Consider the following 17,553-nt stretch of genomic DNA (forward strand, 5'->3'; position numbering starts at 1 on the left):
CAGTCTGAATGGTGATCAGTCTGAGTGGCTCAGTTTTGGGGAAAAAGCTTTGGGGAACCTTTCTGCACTTTTTTGTATTTTTATAAGAATGGACGAGTAGGAATTTGCTTTTCATGTTATTTCCAGTTGGTTTGTTTGACATTCCTTTTTTTTTTTTTTTCTTCCTTGTCACCTCTCCCCTTTAAAATTATATTCCCAGGCTTTAAATTCCAAAGAATCTCATATGTGTTTAGTAAGAGATATTTCAAACTGCTGGGCCCCCAAAGTAGAAACAGCCGTAACAAAGGTGAGTGCATTTCATATTAGAAGTTGAGAAAAAAGAGATTTGGGTAAATTGAATTATAATATAACATTATGTTTAGACTCTTTAATATCCTCTTTATAATCTTGACAAATTGGTGGGAATCGTTTTTGGGTAAGAGATTATAAAATCACTTTGTTTCTGTGCTCTTGATACATTGAATACATACATGAATGAATAGACAACAAGTAGAAGTTTAAGGCCTTGGAGTTAGCCCCTCCCCCCATGTGTGATCATTAAATAAATATTACCTTTATCAATAAATTATTTTACTGATGTCACTATTTAAAGGAGCATAGTTTTGAGAGGAATCTTATATTTAAGGGTGGAATAAAGCCTAGAATTAGGGATCTGGAATTGAACACTGTATTAAGATGATTATCTTGATACTTTATTTTGAATATAACATGGTATCTACATGTAGATATCATATGTTTGGCAGTTTAATGAGAAAAGGAAAGCCAAGACATGCTATGATGACATCCATATATGGTTTCGCTTCTGGCTGAATTCCAGAGATGACACTTTTCTCTTGGCTGTCTGAGCATTTCTGGCCTAGCTGGATTCCTGGAGGTGGTCATAAAACGTACAACTTCACTCTAACATTTTTAAGTAATCTGTAATCTGTAAATGTTCCTGGTTTTTACTCTTACTTGGTATTGAAAACTTTAAAATTATGAACTTTCAGATTGTAGTTTAAAAACTTACTTGCCAACATTCAGTTAAAATTTATCTTTAATTCATAACATACTGAGTTATATTAGATTTTTCCAGTAGAAAAACCTTTTAGATGCTGTTTTCTCATTGGGGCTCAATTTTGCCAGGACTAAGACATTTTGTTGGTCATACCCTTGCTGTTCGTGTTCAACAGGTGAGAACACCAGTGGTGAATTCTGAAGCAAAAGTTCTGGTGCCAGGGGTACCTGGTCATCATGCAGCTATCAAGCCTGCTCCTCCACAAATTGAGGAAGTAGAGAGCAAGAGGAAATTGGGGGAAAATGAGGTAATGCAATCACTTTTACAATTTTTGAGTTTGAAATTTAAGATAACTTGTGAGACTCTAGCAGATATATTGGATAGAGCCAGACTTGGAACTTCAGGAACTCACTGAGATTGCTGCTGTTACCCTCTTTCTCATCCCCAGCAGCATAGGTTCAGAAATTCCAGATTGTAGCCTCTGAGACGTTTACTTGGTCGCTTCTAAGGCTAAGGGAGAAGACAGACTTGCACTAACTACAGAGGGTGCTGTTTGGCCATTGTCAGTGGTCAGCTGGACCTCATAATTGAATACATGAAGCCAGGACTTGCTGTGATGATTTCCATTGGGTTTCGCATGTTGCTGACTATCAGTGATGCCTCTTCTCTTGGCTGTCTGAGCAATCCTGGCTAGTTTAGTGATAGTTGGTCTTTAGAAGTGGTCATTATAACCTCTTAAAGTGCATATAAATTTTATTTTTTCTCAATTCCCTAAACCTTCCTTCCTGTGGTTACTGTACTTGCTCTGCAGCCCTTCATGTGTGTCACCCTAGATGATCTAGAGCTTTAACTGTTCTATCTTTAGAGAAAGAGTGTTCTATTTCTTTATGCAGTTTTAAATGTCTTTATTGGCTGGGGGGTTTGGGCTGAATAGCTATTCCTAAAAATTATTTCTAAATAGCATGATACCTGTATTTAAAAATAATGTGCCAACTTTTTTAGCTTGGCCTAGATCCAATTCTTTAATTTCCTCCTGCTTTTTTTGATAAGATAACCCAAATAGGAACCTTTGCCAAAGCCTGTCTGGTTTGGTAGTTGTAGAATATTTGTATTTTAATCTAAGAGGCTGGGAGAACATGGTTATTTTGTTTTAATAAGAGATCAGTTCTCTACAATTGAGGTTTTTTTTTTTTTTAAGATTTTAATTATTAAAGAGCCCACACATGCATGTGCGCATGGGGTGGCAGAGAAGGGGTAGAGGGAGAGGGAGAGAGTCTTAAGTGGCCTGCACTGAGTGCAGAGTCTGATGCTGGGCTCAGTCTCACGACCCTGAGATCAGCACCTGAGCTGAAACCAAATGTCAGATGCTTAACTGACTTCGCCACCCTGGCACCCCTACAATTGAGTTTTTGTGTAGCAAATTGAATCATGTTTACTTACACTTAAATTTTAGGTATTTATGAAGGAAACTTAGTTGTAGTAGAGCATCTTCTAGAAAATAAGTCACCATTTGGAACTGACTAATAAAACAACATAGTTGTCTTTATTTTTAATTTCCTTTTGATAATCCTTGTTTCCTTTTTGCAGATCTGAGGCTGATGACAAAGCTTTTTCCATAATAGGTCTTTTCTTGTGTTTTAGTAATAGATGCCAGGTGCTTGCCTTTTTTGAATCTTATATAGCTGTGTTTATGAATTACGTTTTTAAATCATGGTTTCTTTGGCAGTTGTTTTTCTCACTAGAATCTGGAAACTTGGATTGGGAATCACCGATATGGGAACTACCCAGTTACCCCTTGACTAAACAACTTTAGGCCTTGTCTGGTTTAACATTAATAGATCGTTTCTGTTCCGCAGATTAGCATTGAAGAGCGCTTGGGAGCACTGGATATAGATACAAAGAAAGAAAAGGATGACCTTCCACAGACAAATAGCTTTCCAGTTCTTCTCACACAGGGTTTAGAAAGTAATGATTTCGAAATGCTAAATGTAAGTATTCTGGCAGTTTTAAAAATGAATTAACACAGTTAATTTTTCTTAAAAAGTGATTGACATAGCATACTTAGAGTGATAGTCACGTGATGTAGCTGTTTTGAATTTAATATTTTGTGAGTCTAGTCAAACATTTATCACTTGGTGGCACTATACAGACAGTCACCAACCTACAAAGGCATTGTATTAAATTATTTTGAACCTGGAATGCATTTTCTCATAGAAATACTGTTATGAATTGTTAATTAGGTTTTAGGCTTTAGTTGACAAAAGCCTTTATAAACATAGTGTAGCTGAACTATAATACTCAGCATTCTAGATCACAATTTATATTTTTTTCTGTAGGAAAATGCGTTCCTGAGTTTTTACTCTGGATTCCAGAAACTTATGTCCCCCTGGCCGTGAGAGGGGGCGGTGAGGTGGAACCTTGGCAATGGGTAGGAGGTTTGGGGGAAAAATTCAGGAGGGTTGGGGGTTATGTTGTGAAGTATTTAGAGGTTAAAAATACTAGAAATTTGTATAAAGGAGGCATTTATTCTTTCTGTGTTTGTAAGTTGGTGACTGCTTGTATGAAGTTACTTAATTAGTCCTCTTAGACTCTAGAATTTAATAGTGGTCTGTAGGAAAAAAACAAGTGTAAAAATTGGATTTAAGCATTTCCTGATTAGATTAAAGCAGTTTACATTTTCTTAAGTGCATATTCTCAGTGATTCAGTGATATTATGGTGCCACTTAGTATTGATGTGACTTTATTCATACGTTACTTTACTCAGGTAACCTATGAATAGTGTCTTTCTGATTTATATTTTGATCTAAATGGGAATATCATTTGTGTCTAAGGAAGGTGATTTTTCAAAATGAGAAGGAAAATCAGCACATTCTAAAATTACTTTTAAAATTACTTATAAAGTAGTTTGTGAGTATATGTAATTTGGAAAGTGGTTTTTGGTTAACATGGCATAGAAACCTAGGTGAAAAATAAGCTATGGAAAACAATGGACAATGTTTTTAAAATGTAATATGACTTATCTGCCGTTATCTCCTTAACTGTCCTTTCTCAGTAGTACAAAACCTTTCTCAGTAGTACAACTAAATTAGCTACCAATTTTTTTGTTTTAAAGAATCATTTCAAAAAATTTAAAAATTACTAGAGTGGACCCCCATGAACTCATCACTCAGTTTCAGAAATTATCAACACTAGCCTTATATTTCTGTCCTTGTGTCATCTGTCTGCCCACATGCCTCCTCAGGTTATAGTGAAGCATAGGGACATTGATTTTATCCATAAATACATCTCTGTTTAACTCTCACAATAACAACCCCTTCTGAAAACAACCGCAATCCATTATCACACCTACAAATAAACAGTAATTCTCAGAATCGTCAAATATCCAGTTAGTGTGTTTACATTTCCCTGATTGTCTCATAAACTTAAGTTTTTATGTTTGCTTTCTTCAAAACATATCTCCGTGAAGTCCACACAGAATGGGGGAGAGAGGTCTCTTCTATCTTTCGTAGCTGATTTTTTGGAGAAGCTAAGTTATTTGCCCTATAGAGATTCTCACATTCTGGATTTTGCTTCCCACAAAACTCCATTTTGTTGGGTCATTTAATTTAATCTGATAAATGGTATCATTTAACATGTTCCTCTGACATATTTCTTATACACTGGTAGTTGGCTCAAAGGTGACTGTGTGTCATCAGGTGTCACAGAGTTGTTGGAAGAAAAATGAAATGATCTTTATGGAAGCACTTCTTAAATTGTAAAGTATTCTACACGTAAGACTTTTTCATTATTAAGGATCTTTAGGTGATATATTGTTTTATTTCAGTAGAAGTAATTGGAAACTAGAATCCTGGAAAAAACCTGTAAAAGTTATAGTTAAGAGTTTCAAATAATCCTATAAAAAATAAATATGGAGATTTTACCATAGTATTTTAGCCTAGGAGATGATGCACTCATATTCTGTACATCTCTCTTAAAGTGAGAGGGGGACAGGTTAAAAAATGCATATATTTTTTTCTCCTAAAAACAGTCTTCCCCATTCCCAAAAATTACTTTATGGGGATACATGAAATTTAGTAGGAGGACAACAAGAATGAAGGACGTGAGCAGTGGCAGAGATACACCATACTACTAGAAGTGAGGATAAGAATCCCTGCACGGAAACTTGACATTATTTGTGGCGTTCCAGGGGCACCTGGGTGGCTCAGTGGGTTGGGCCTGTGCCTTCAGCTCAGGTCATGATCCTAGGGTCCTGGGATCAATCCCCGCATCGGGCTCTCTGCTCAGCAGGAAGCCTGCTTCCTCCTCTCTCTCTGCCTACTTGTGATCTCTGTCAAATAAATAAATAAAATCTGGAAAAAAAAAAAGAAATTTTGTGGCATTAGGAAGGTGGAAATTTGACTCAAAGAAAATGTCTATAGCTTAGGAGAAGAAGAGAAGAGAGGCCTAGTCATTTATGTAATTTATGGCATCTACAGAAGATAGATATTATTAAGATTTTTAAAAATTTATTTAAATAACTTCTGTGCCATTTATAGTAGTACCAAAAAGTTAGAATAAATCTATAAAAGATGCCTCTCCCTCTACATTGATAATTACAAAAAATTATAAGAAATTAACAAAGATTGAGTATATAGTGATGTAAACCACCTTTATGTGTTGAAAGATTCAGTACTGTTAAAATGAGGGGAATTCTCCCCTTATTTATCTGTATATTCAGTACATTCCCAATTAAATTTCTGTAGCATCAGTAGTAGTAAAATTGGAGGGTTTAGCCTACTTGATTTCAAGGTAAAGTTTTAGTAATCAAAGTAGTTTGATATTAGTGAGAAAAAAAATACAGATTAAGGAACCAAAATTGGGAGTCCAGAAATAAACCACTCACTATTGGTTTTTAGTAAAGGTACTTAGTTGAGTTAATGGAGAAAGTAAAATCTTACCAACAATTAGTTGTGAACCAACCACATATCCATATGGAAGAAAAGGTATCTCAGCCCTTCACAAAAGTTGACTGAAAATAGATAAACGTAAAACCCAAACCTAAAAAAACTTCTAGAAGAAAACAGGATAAAATCTATGCAAACGTTAGCGGATGAAGTCTTCTTAGATGGCATCACAAAAAGTATTACACGCTTCAGGAAAAAAGTGGTCATTTGGACTTAAAGTTGAAATCTTTTGCTCTTGAAATGATAGTGTTTGTGATTTCTGAGTGATTTTCTGCAGTGTTGGTTCCTCCTTCCAGGTGGGGAGGTGAAAACCACCATCCCAGGAATTCTCAATAAATTTCTGTTACTTAAAAAAAAAAAAGAAAAAGAAAAGAAACAACACTGTTGGGGCACCTGGGTGGCTCAGTGGGTTAAAGCCTCTGCCTTCAGCTCAGGTCATGATCCCAGGGACCTGGGATCGAGCCCCACATTAGGCTCTCTGCTCAGCAGGGGTCCTGCTTCCCGTTCTCTCTCTGCCTGCCTCTCTATCTACTTCTGATCTTTCTCTCTGTCAAATAAATAAATAAAATCTTAAAAAAAAAAAAAAAAGAAACAACACTGTTAAGAGAGTGGAAAGGCAAGCTGCAGGCTGGGAGAATATTTTTAATTTCTACATCAGACAAAGGATTCATATCCAGAAGATACAAAAAACTTTTAAGAAGGAGACTCAAATAAAAAGCAGTTGGTAAAGGTGTGAACAGATACTTCATAAAAGAATTCAAATGGCCAATAAGTGCATGTAAAGTTATTATACATCACTGGTCATCACAAATGCAAATTAAAATGACAGTGAGCTAACACTGTATTCCCAGTATGGATTGATTAAAATTTAAAAGACTGTTCCATCTGTTGGTGAGAATGTGGTGCAACTGGAACTTCCTATCTTGTTGGTTGGGAAAATAAAATGGTACAGCTACTTTGGGAAACAATTTGGCAGTTTCTTTAAAGTTAAGGATTCATCTGCTTTAAGACCCAGCCTTTTTCTTGCTACGTATTTACCTGGGAGAATCAGAAACATATTCATATAAAGCCTGGTACATGAATGGTTATAGCAACTTTATTTTTTTAATAGCCAGAACCTGGAGAGCACCCATGTGACCCTCCTCATATGAACAGATAAGCAAATTCTTTATCTGGCAGTGTAAGGAAGATATTATTGATACATCAACAACGTGGATGAATCTCACACTTAACACTGTGAGAAAGAAGCTAGGCAAAGAGTGTGTGCCCTCTGTGATTCTACTTATGTACAGTGCTAGGAAATGCAGACCAATATGTAGTTCAGTGCTTGCCTGAGGGTGCGGGTGGAGGAATAGAACGTTAAGGGACCCAAGGAGATTTGAGGATGATGGAATATTTATCACAGTGTTAGTTTCATGGACAAATGTTTATGTCAGACTGATTAAATAGTGTACTTCAAGTGTGTACAGTTTATTATGCTTCATTTATAGTGTAGACTTGTAAAAAAAAAAACCTTTAGTATCTTGCTAGTTACAACTGTGGTTTATAGAATTGTTTTTTAAATATATTTTCAACGGAAGTTAATGTTAACTTCTGTATCCATTAACACTTCACTTTGTTTTGGGATAACTTATTTTTACTTGTTTATTTTAAATTTGAAAATTATCATAGAGCCTGTTAGTTGGCATAAGAATTTCTTGAGAGGTTGTTAAAAACTTCTGCCCTTCAGTTTGATTTAACTTCTGAATAGCTAGGCCATAGGTTCTCTGTCTCTCTCTCTCTCTTTTTTTTTTTTTTTTTTTTTTTAAGAGAGAGGGAGGGAAGATGGAAGATGAGGATGGGCGGGAAAAGGAGAGAAAGAATCTTAAGCAGGCTTCCTGTCCAGTGTAGAGCCAATGCTGTCAGGGCTCCATCTCACAACCCGGTGAGACCATGACCTGACCTGAAATCAAGAGTTGGACTCTTAACCAGCTCTACCGAAGCGCCCTAGGCTATAAGTACTCTTATTTGCCTTTGATAGTTCTGGTTTATACCTTTTTTCTTGATACAGTAATTACTAGTGACTTCTTTTGTTGTTACAGATATCCAGTTCAGACAACAGATTTTATGATCACTTTGCATTTAGGGTACTAGGAGATTTCATAAACTATGTATTTTTTAAACCTTCAGTGCTACGTTGTTTTATAACTAAGCTTTGCAGAAATAATGTGCAGCAGCGGTTCAAGTTAGTATTCCTTGACCTGAAGGGCAGTTGCCCTACTTGACCAGTTAAGACAGTGAAACCTGATGGGTTGGTGGACATCCTGCGAAAATTCGGGATCTTAACAAGGGCATGTCTTACGTCAAACACTAATTTGTAGACTAGTTCAGACACATTGTTCCCTATAACCTGTACATTGTTGGAACTTTGTGATAACTAATAGTTACAATAAATGAGGTGATTTGAGGAATGTTTAGTATCGTCACACACCTTCCGAATTGCTGTAGAAGTTCTGATCAACATATTTTGCTTTGAGTCCTGTATTCTGATTATTTGAAAATACAAATTTAGGTTAATTGGGACTGTTAAATAAGGACATTCCATCCCTCATTTCTTCAGTGATTATGTATAAAAATTTTTATTTCTTTTGCATGAGAAATTATGTAGTTATGCCAGTGGTAGTTTTTTATATAGTTCCTGATGGATTTATTAGAAGGGCTTTGTGTAAATATATTTTTATAAGCAAATGAAATTCATAGGGAATTCTGAAAGGATACTGTTAAAATAGGCTGTAAACCAGTTTCTATATTTTGTTTGTTCTTTGGTACTTCTACTCTTTGTATCTTAGGCATGACTTTCGTAGTACCAACCACCTCCAAAACCGTATGCACCCATCGTCAGTGAAGTTACTCTGGGAATTAAGCCCTTTGGAAAGAATAAATCTATAGAAGTATTCAAGAGGAATGGGTGATCAAGGTTTTGAGACCTGAAAAGCCTTGTATTTCCCATCCTTTCCTGTAGATGAAGCATTTGGGGTTTGAGACATGGAAAGGCCTGCCAGGATTAGGACTCATCTCTCCTTTTCTGTCCTCTGCGGTGGAGACTGAGTTTCTCTAGTTGATGCACCCTCCCAGGATTTTGACTCAAGCACTCATTATATATGATCTTTTGATTGGCTTGAAGTTTTATCAAAAAGTTGTCAGTTTTGAAAGATTTGTTGCTAAGTGTGGTATTAGTGTGTTTTGCTCGTTCTCATATGGATATGTTTCTGATTTCATAAAATAACAGTTTGACAGCTTCTCTACAGTGGCATATACTGTATTTAAGTGTCTAGAGGTATTTTATATAAAAGTTTGTTCATAAAGATTAGAATCTGTAGGAAAGTAACCCATTTATCAAAGTAAATGTCCTGATTCCTGAAGATGATAATTTCCTGATAGTCAAAGACATTAACATAACATTGTCTAGTTAGTCCCTCCAACCTAAAATCCAGTTGGTAGTTTATTGTTTGGTTTTTTAAAACAGACATGTGAAAAAATGCTCAGCATCACTCAGCGTCAGGGAAGTACAAATCAAAACCACAATGAGATATCACCTCACACCTGTCAAAATCGCTAAAATTAAGTCAGAAAACAACAGATGTTGGCAAGGATGTGGAGAAAGGGGATCCCTCCTACACTGTTGTTGGGAATGCAAGCTGGTGCAGCCACTCTGGAAAACAGTACAGAGGTTTCTCAAAAGTTAAAAATAGAATTACCCTATGACCCAGCAATTACACTACTAAGTATTTATCCAGAGGATGCAAACATAGTGATTTGAAGGGGCGCCCGAATGTTTTTTAGCAGTAATATCCACAATAGCCAAAATACAAAATTCTAAATGTCCATTGATAACATGAATGGATAAAGATGATGTGTGTATGTACACCCAAACACGCACACGGGAATATTACTCAGCTATCAAAAAGAATGAAATCTTGCCATTTTCAATGACGTGAAGGGAACTAGAGCTATTATGTTAAGCGAAATAAATCAGAGAAAGACAGATACCATGATTTCACTCCTGTGTGGAATTTAAGAAACAAAACAGATGAACATAGTGGGGAGGGAGGGATAAATAAATAAGACAAAAACAGGGAGACAAACCATAAGAGACTCCTAACTATGGGAAATAAATTGGGGTTTCTGGAGGGGAGGTGGGAAGAGGGATGAGGTAATCAGGTGATGGGCATTAAGGAGGGTACTTGATGGAGTGAGCACTGGGTGTCTTAGGCAACTAATGAATCGTTGAATTCTTCCCCTGAAACTAGTAATACATCGTATATTGACTAAATAGATTTTAAATTAATAAAAAATCATTTTTTACTGTTTTTCCTCTAGTGTCTTTAGCTTCTGCATATGCTTATCTTCATATTTCCTTTATTTTCTCACAGAAAGTACTTCAAACTAGGAATTTAAACCTAATTAAGAGGACTGTATTAAGGATGCCCCTGCATGCTGTTATTCCATTGTTGCAAGAGGTAACTGAATACTCTTTTAATTTTAAGGTCCTAACACTGTGAGTTAAAGAGAAAATCTCTTGTTTAGAGAAGCAGATTTGTAGTGTATAAGCAAGCAAGGTATTTACAGTAGATAATAGATCTACTAAAAATTTACCTAGTCCACATTTTTTAATGTATTTTTTATTGAGATAAAATTCACATAACATAAAATATACTCTGTTTAAATGTATATAATTCAGTATTTTTTCATATATTTACAGGTTGTGCTGTTGTCACACCAAAAAAAATCATGTACCAGTTAGCTTCTCCCCATTCTCCTTTACCCCTAGTTTCTGGCAACCAGAGATTACTTTCTGTCCCTGGATTTGCCTGTTCTAAATTTTCATTCATATAAATTATAACCTAGATTTTTATCAGGTAACTATTCTTCATGTGGGAATGTGTACCTAGATTATGATACATTGGTTGAACATTGAGGAATTAGGAAATTTAGGAATCCTTTAGGAATAGTGATTTCCTAAGTCTTTTTTGGGGAGAGGGGCAGAGGGAGGAGGAGAGAGAATCTTAAGCAGGTTCCCCACCCACTGCGGAGCCCCAGTTTGGGACTTGATTTGATGACCTTGAGGACTCTGCGCTGTTATGACTTGCGCCGAAATCAAGAGTTGGGTGCTTAATCAACTGAGCCACCAGGCGCCCCTTTAAATATTTTTTCTGTATTTTCTTTGTTCTCCTGGATGTGTGTATGGTGGGAATTGGTGCATATGGGCTGCCTCTGAAGTACGGTCGCTAATACAGTTTTTTCCTCCCTCAGCTTACGAAGAGATTGCAGGGACATCCTAATAGGTAAGATATTTAGGTGACTTAAATTGCTTTGATTTTATCAATATTTTAGAGGCGATTGTTTAAAAAAAACAGTTTTTGGCTTGAAATTACATAGTGGGCAGCTCCACATTCTTAATTAAGAGTGTGTATCTGTAAGGTCAGATACTGCTCTTCCCTCTTCTGTGAGTTGAATGACTTTTATTCCTAAGATTTTAGTACAGTTTTTCCCTTTCTTTTAGGAAAATCCTGTGTAGTTTTTCTAGCTTCATTGTCAGGTCTTGTAATGAATTTAGTCTTATGTAATGATTTAGCCCTGATCAAATGTAAAATTGCCATTTGCCCAACTCCCCAAACCTCTGGTAGTTGGTGAGACACTGTAAGGAAATATTTTATAGGACTGAAGTTTTGTGAGTCTTTTTTGTTAATAATTTGATGATTAAGTATTTGAATAGGGAGTTGGTATCTCAGAGATCCTAAGCTGACAGTATAGTATTCTCAGTGCTACAGTATGTAGTTGGTTTTTGGTTTTGTTTTTTTTTAAAGATGTTACCTATTTGAGAGAGAGCGAGAGAGAGAGTATGAGCGGGGTGGGGGGGTGTTGGAGTACAGAGGGAGAAGCAGACTCCCAGCTAAGCAGGGAGCCCAACTCAGGACTGGATCTCAGGATCTTGAGATCATGACCTGAGCTGCGAAGGCAGATGTTAACCGACTGAGCCACCCAGGTGTCCCCTTTTCCAAGTTTTTCCCCCAGATAGACTGCATTCCTGTTTGGAGCTCACAAAGAAAAGCCAACGAATTCCTTGATTAAGCCCAGCTTCCACATTCTTGGTCTATATTTGTCTTTGAATGTGGCATGGAAATCTTATGTTATGTGTGCTCTTTGTGCTGTGCTATTTATGCTATTATGCTATTGATAGCGAGTAGATGATGGGTGTAAAAATGTAGTAAGTTGAGCCCAGTTTACTGCCTTGGTATCAGTTGGAGTGAAGCATGTGCTTTATTCTTGAATTATTTTAGAGGAAGAGTCTTGTCTGGTTCAGTTGATGTTACTCTCCCCTCCTCCCCAAGAGATGATTCTGTTTCACAGATCTCAGACTCCCGGTGGGACGAGAAGATCATCAAAGTCAGTGGTTATTTAGTAGGGTTGTATTTTACAGGGCACAATTTACAGATCTTGGTCTGAGTTTATCTAATATTATCACTCCATTATATTTAATTTTGAAATCATGAATATTCATTTACTTAGATTTTTCTTGTTTTTTTCAGTGCTGTTTTAATGGTTCAGTGGCTAAAATGTGTGTTAACGGTCCATGCATCCTACTTATCCACAGTAAGTCTTCAACTGTAGTTGCTGAATAGTTTGGCTTTAATAAGGATTATGAACTGATGTGTTAATGAAACATTCTCCTTCCACCTGCCCTTCAACCTTCAACCATCAGTTGCTCGCTTTTAAAGACTTTATTTTACCCCAGGTGCAGTGTAATAATATCATCATTGCCTATTGAAAACTGGCCCTTTTTTTGCCCTGGATTTTAAAAGTAATACACATTTTATAGAGAACTTTGAGAAATAAAGAAAGGAGAAAAGTAACATACCGTCATGTTAGCCTTTAAGTGTTTTTTTATGTGTATAACCTGTTTAGCAAAATTATTTTTACAATATATGTGCCTTTCCATTGTTCTGCCTTGTCCCAGGACAGTAGAAGATAGCTTGTGGTAAAAATGAAATTAAATATTAAATGGTTGTCATTTTATGGGGCTGCTGTCAGCTCTATTACAAATGGAAGAGAGGAAACATCAAATTTTAATCAATACCAGAAAACATAAATTTTATAATACACATATTTACATACATTTCATAATATGAATTGGGTTCTTTGCTCATTAAATCAGTTACATTTTAAGTTAGAAATAAAATTACACAGTTCCCTTTTTTCTTTTTCTTTAATTTTAATACCTAGCACCTTTTAATAGATTTTTTTAAAAGGTTATAATGGATAGTTGAAGAAAATTCATAATTGCTCTTCTTTCTTAACACAGTGTCACCCAGCTCTGCCTGCTTGCTGTCCCTTGTTCTGTCTCAGGCTCATTTTGCCTTCAGTAGTTTGAAATAAGGGAAACAAGTGGATAACCTGCTTTGAGGCCAGCAGTTTGTTCTTTCTGTGTCTGGGGGAACTCTGCCAGGATGTTAGAATGAGAGGAGGTATAAGACACTAAGAGTGGCTGTGGGGTTTCCTAAGTTTGGAATCTTGGGATCAATTGAGGGCAGTGGTAAGTGGAATGGCTGAGTGGTGGGCAATGGGCACTAGAAGATTCCCACAAGCATCAGGATTTGGGGTGAACAGGATAGCACTTATTTTATAATCTCATTCATTTGCTTAGAAGTGAAAAGAGCCCTAGAAGGCCTTGTAGAGAAATCCCTTCTGGAGCCAAGGGTGAACTGCTGGGTTAGCAGTTGTGTAAAGTTCACAGTCATGGCACAGTAGACCAAAGAAGGATGGTGTGGAGAGGACTCCATGGCCTGTGGGAATTCTCTTCTCAGAGAGCAGTGCTTTTTCTTTCATCTTCTTTTGGTCATCTTCCTTTGGTTCCTCCTCCTTATCAGGTGTCCTTACCTTCTCCAAGCTGAGGGACTGCTAGGCACAGGGCTTAAGGAATGGACAAGATACTGTGGTCCCCCTGTTCCTGGAGCTTACTGTGTGAATATGGACAGATAAAAAATGAGATGATGGCAATTGATATGTGATCACCTTAAACTTTGTTTTATGCATTTTTGTGTGTTTGCTGTTTAAAGTTTAACATTTGAATGAAACTCTGATTTATGCTAAGTTGTCAGCAGTCAGAGGGCAAGTAAGGCTACTTAAAGGGCAAAGAGTGGGGTTCTTTTTTTGTCCCCCTGGAGGGACAGATTTCAGGCTTTACTTCCTTAAGTATTGTTCAGAGAGTTCTTTAACAGGATGTATGTTTGAAATACTATATGGTCAGCTTTGTACTCTGTCGCTCTGTTTTCTGGTCTCTGGAAGCTGTGCAAAGCTCTCTTTAGCTTGCTTATGGTAGAGGTAGATCATGTGATACTATCAAAGAGTAAGTTTTAGAAGAAACCCTCTTTAGCCCGGAGATAGGTGGTGATGGTATTTTTTATTTAGTGTTTCAATTTACATTGACCTCTCAATATTTTATTTAAATTTTTTTTTTTATTATTTACTTTTTTAAGTAGGTTCAGGGCTTGAACTCTCTACCCTGAGATCAAGACCTGAGCTGAGATCAAGAGTCAGATGCTTAACTGACTGAGCCACCCAAGCCTCTTCCTCCTGCCTGTATCATTATTTTAAAAAGCACACAATTTTTTGCCATTCGGACATTAAAGGTCAGCTTGTGAAAATTTTGAAGATGTTACTGGGGTGTGTCCCAAGCAGCCACTGCCACAGGAGGTGTAAGCAGATGTTTGTGGTGTGGTGGCTAGATACTTGGTTGTATCTGAGCATGATTTGTATGTCTGTTGTCTGTACTTTGTATCTATGTCTGTTGTCTGTACTTTGTCATGATAGTGTGATAATTTTATTCCCCCCTAGTTGCCTGATCTGGTACCCCAGCTGGGAACACTGTATCAGTTAATGGAAAGCAGAGTAAAAACTTTTCAGAAACTCTCCCACCTTCATGGAAAGCTTATTCTTCTAATCACTCAAGTGAGTAAATCAAGATTGTTTTGTGCTAAGCTTTGGATGTGATAGGAATAGAGAGGAATAAGGATTGTTTACCTGAACAGCGAAAGCCCCATGTTTCAGCAAGAAATTGATAAATCAGGGTCCAGTCTTTAACTGGAAGTAAACTTCCTTGTGATTCAGCTTTTCCTCAAAGGTTCTCACTGTCCTGTTCAAGTTGTTATTACAGTTAGGATGGCTGTGCTACTATGAATAGCAAGTTACAGGATATTTATAACTTACATATATTAAAACATGTATATATAATAACTTATATATATTATAACTTAATATAGGATATTGTTGCAGTTTTGGAAACAAGTTCTGATCACCTTAGGTTTTCAGCTTTTACAGAGTAACTATATTCTTGCATTTGACAAGTTTGTTTTTTGCCCTGTATTTGATCTGTGTCGTATTGAGATCATCTATCATACTGGTTGAGGACAAGTTTACTGTTGGGGAAGGTGGAGCATAGCAGTGTCTACATACTTGAGATGACCTTGTACTCAGCTTCATGAAAATACTTGGTTATGTTTCAGGTTACAGCATCTGAAAAAACAAAGGGAATGACTTGTCCTGCACAAAAGGCAAAATTGGTGTACGAGGAAGGTAAGGCTTGAGGTTTCTGAAGATCTAGAATTGGAATATTAATTTTTTAACATTGAGTTCTGTTACCTTATTTTGTAGAACATGACTAAGGTCATACTATGGCACATCAGATTTTCTGTTAAAGTGGACAAGCCTGTGGCAAAAATACGATCCAGTAAGAAAAGAGAAGGTGCAAATACCGTGCAGTTAAATGAGAAAGGGCACTAGGTATAGAAGAGATTTAAGTAGGAGAGCACTATGAACAAACTTTTATGCCAGCACAGTAAAACCCTAGATAATAAGAGATAATATCTTAGGAAACATGATTGACCAAAAGACTTATGAGGGGCACCTGGGTGGCTCAGTTGGTTAAACGCATCTGCCTTTGGCTCAGGTCCTGATCCCAGGGGTCCTGGGACTGAGCCCTGGCATCAGGCTCTCTGCTCAGTGGGGAGCCTGGCTTCTCCCTCTCCCTCTGCCCTTCTCCCTGCTCATGCTCACTCTCTGTCAAATAAATAAATAAAATCTTTAATTAAAAAAAAAAAAACAGAAATACAAACTTTGAATAAGCCAGTGGCTTTGAATTGATTTAATCAAAACCTTTGCTCAGAGATACCAGGCAGAGAGTTTTTATAGGTGAATTTCATCAGTCTTTCAAGGAACAAGTCAGTTTTGTCATATATAACAGTTCACGCATTTTATGAGTCGAAACCAGATAAGGACAGTTAAGAATGTCATTTTAGAATGTCTTTAAATATCCTGAGTAGCAAGTTAATACTACAGAAGTACTTAAGTAGGATAATATGTCATTACCAAGTAGAATTTATTTAAAGATTGTAAGGTGATTTAGCATCAAGAAATCTGTTTAATTACCATAAACAGATTAACATAGAACAATATATATTAATAGATGCAGAAAAAGAATTCAGTAAAATTCAGTCTGTATCTCATTATTGATAATATGAGTAACCTACAAATTTAAAGGAGTTTCCTTAATCTCATCAGACAAAAGTTGAGAAGCATTCCCATAAAGTCAGCAACTAGACAGTAATGTACCTTTTATTGCTTCTGGATAGCCTGCCTAGTATTATATGAAAGAAGTGAATTCTAGAACCTTGGCTATGGCAGTTGTTATCCTTTTCAACTTAGAAAATGTAGGAGAATCTACAGTTAATGAGATAGGACGTAAGTAAGTTTACTGGACACCAAGATCAGCAGAAAGGAATCAATAGCATTATTGTCTCAGTAATGTATTGTGTGTCTATTGATGTGTGTCCTGGTCAGAAAATATATTAGGAAAAAAAGATTTTATTCACACCAGCAGTCAAAGCTATGAAGTACCTAGATATATACCTAATATATAAAAAATGAAATTAAACCTTTATAGAGAAAATAATAAAACATAATTGAAGAACGTAAAAGCATGCCTAGGTTATTACTTAGACCTCTGTTTTCCAGTTTTACTGAGATATAATTTGGGTTATAATTACATAAAACATTTTTTTAGGTGTACAACTTAACGATTTGATGATCTATATATATATTGTGAACTGATCACCAGTATATGTTTAATTAATGGCCATCACCACACAAAGTTGCTTCTTTTACTCTCTTAACAGCTTTCAGAGGATTCTTTTTCTTTTTTTTTTTTTTTTTAAGATTTTATTTATTTTTTTTTGACAGAGATCACAAGTAGACAGAGCAGCAGAGAGTGGGGGTGGGAAGCAGGCTCCCCGTTGAGCACAGAGCCAGATGTTGGGGCTCAATCCCAGGACCCTGAGACCATGACCTGAGCCAAAGGCAGAGGCTTAACCCACTGAGCCACCCACGCGCACATCTGTTAACAGCTTTCAGACATATAGTATGGTATTGTTAAGTACGTTAAATTCCCAAGACTGACTGCTCTTACAATTGGGAGTTTGTATCTTTTGATTTTTCAACATTTCCCCTACTCACCACACCTCTTGCAACCTGTCTGTTGGTTTGTTGTTTTTAGGTTTCACATCTGCATACGATCATGCA

At 36.6% G+C, this 17,553-nt stretch overlaps 1 protein-coding gene across 1 annotated transcript in view; it reads left to right on the forward strand.

Moving 5' to 3' along the window:
- The window catches only part of WDR43 (WD repeat domain 43), a 46,687-nt gene that overhangs the window by 26,686 nt on the left and 2,448 nt on the right, over window positions 1–17,553 (forward strand). The window contains exons 9-16 of the mRNA XM_082745085.1: window positions 200–286; window positions 1,173–1,304; window positions 2,854–2,985; window positions 10,353–10,439; window positions 11,233–11,264; window positions 12,510–12,573; window positions 14,815–14,928; window positions 15,483–15,552. Of these exons, the coding sequence (XP_082601211.1) occupies window positions 200–286; window positions 1,173–1,304; window positions 2,854–2,985; window positions 10,353–10,439; window positions 11,233–11,264; window positions 12,510–12,573; window positions 14,815–14,928; window positions 15,483–15,552 (718 nt within the window). The remainder of the gene's footprint in view (window positions 1–199; window positions 287–1,172; window positions 1,305–2,853; window positions 2,986–10,352; window positions 10,440–11,232; window positions 11,265–12,509; window positions 12,574–14,814; window positions 14,929–15,482; window positions 15,553–17,553) is intronic.

The sequence above is a fragment of the Mustela nivalis genome (assembly GCF_964662115.1).
Source record: "Mustela nivalis genome assembly, chromosome: 8".
Classification (NCBI taxonomy): domain Eukaryota; kingdom Metazoa; phylum Chordata; class Mammalia; order Carnivora; family Mustelidae; genus Mustela; species Mustela nivalis.